This window comes from Volvox carteri (genome assembly GCF_000143455.1).
Source record: "Volvox carteri f. nagariensis unplaced genomic scaffold VOLCAscaffold_451, whole genome shotgun sequence".
NCBI lineage: Eukaryota > Viridiplantae > Chlorophyta > Chlorophyceae > Chlamydomonadales > Volvocaceae > Volvox > Volvox carteri.
In genome coordinates this window covers 3,354-4,497 of record NW_003307977.1, presented here as the reverse complement: position 1 = coordinate 4,497, position 1,144 = coordinate 3,354, and the positions used below count along the sequence as shown (strand labels likewise).

At 50.7% G+C, this 1,144-nt stretch overlaps 1 protein-coding gene across 1 annotated transcript in view; it reads right to left on the bottom strand.

The window, feature by feature from the left end:
* Positions 1-114: 114 nt before the first annotated feature.
* Positions 115-1,144, bottom strand: part of VOLCADRAFT_39378 (uncharacterized protein) — a gene marked incomplete at both ends in the record, with an annotated part of 3,764 nt that continues 2,734 nt past the window's right edge. The window contains one exon of the mRNA XM_002959632.1: positions 115-233. Within this exon, the coding sequence (XP_002959678.1) occupies positions 115-233 (119 nt within the window). The remainder of the gene's footprint in view (positions 234-1,144) is intronic.

The following is a 1,144-nucleotide window of genomic DNA, read 5'->3' as shown; positions in this document are numbered from 1 at the left end:
ACAAGCCACAAGGAATCAGCCAGGCGAGTGATTATAATCAGCCAGGCATTTACATTCATACTTGTTGAAGTCCCCTTACACCACCACAGATTGCGCGTCACGTCGCGCTATCGGCAAGCAGGTATGTATGGTCACACAGATATGCATGGTCACACAGATGTGTATGGTCACACAGATATGTATGGTCACACAGATATACACTTCCTGGCCACATGCCCGGGAAAAATAAAGAGCTAATGAGGCGGGCATGCGTTGGCTGTAGATGTGGTGTATACGTATTTGGCCCAATCGTCGGGGGTGCGTGTGTACGCACGTCCTGTACGATTTGTACGTGTACGGTGTACGGTGTACGGTGTACGGCAAATTCTTGCCACGCGCGAAGCTGCATGTCTGTGTGGGTGTGGCGCAGTGGTTAGCGCGTAGGTCTCATAGCTGTTATCGTGCTGTGACTTGGACTATCCTAAGGTCGAGGGTTCGACACCCTCCACCCACAACTGCTCGTGTAGCTCAGTGGAAGAGCACCCGTTTAGTAAGCGGGAGGTCTCGAGATCAAAACTCGACATGAGCAGCACATCGCTCTTGCGCGGGACATATCCGGTCTGGCTTTTTCATAACATGATCCATCCTGGTGTGTACGTGTGCGTGTATGTATGTGTGTGTACGTGTACACGTTGGTGCATGTGTACATGGGGTATTTGGTCGTAGCTAGCCAGAACATGCATGCCGGGACAGCACAGCAGCAACACGAAGGCGGCAGCATGGAATTATTCATCCCTTGCTTGTGCCTGTTGCTGGTCCCTGCCGTTGGACACGTACTCGTAATACACGAAATGCTGCAGTCAGCCGTGTGTAGCCTTTTCTAGGCGTTTAGGGTTTCAAGGACCCTAAAAACCCTAGAAACACTAGCTATCACCGCAAAAAGCAGCTATTCAACGACTAGCATCGGTTGAGTAGATCGGTGAGGTTTTGGTTGTTGGCTGTGACCATGGATGGCACTCGTGCATGCAGGATCTGCATTTTCTGAGAGACACAGCGCGACGAACACTACAAATATGTAGCACATGTAGCCGACAGGGGAACGGTTGCCTCCACCTAAACCAGAGCCTAACAGGACACGTACATAACCAAATACATGCACGAATAA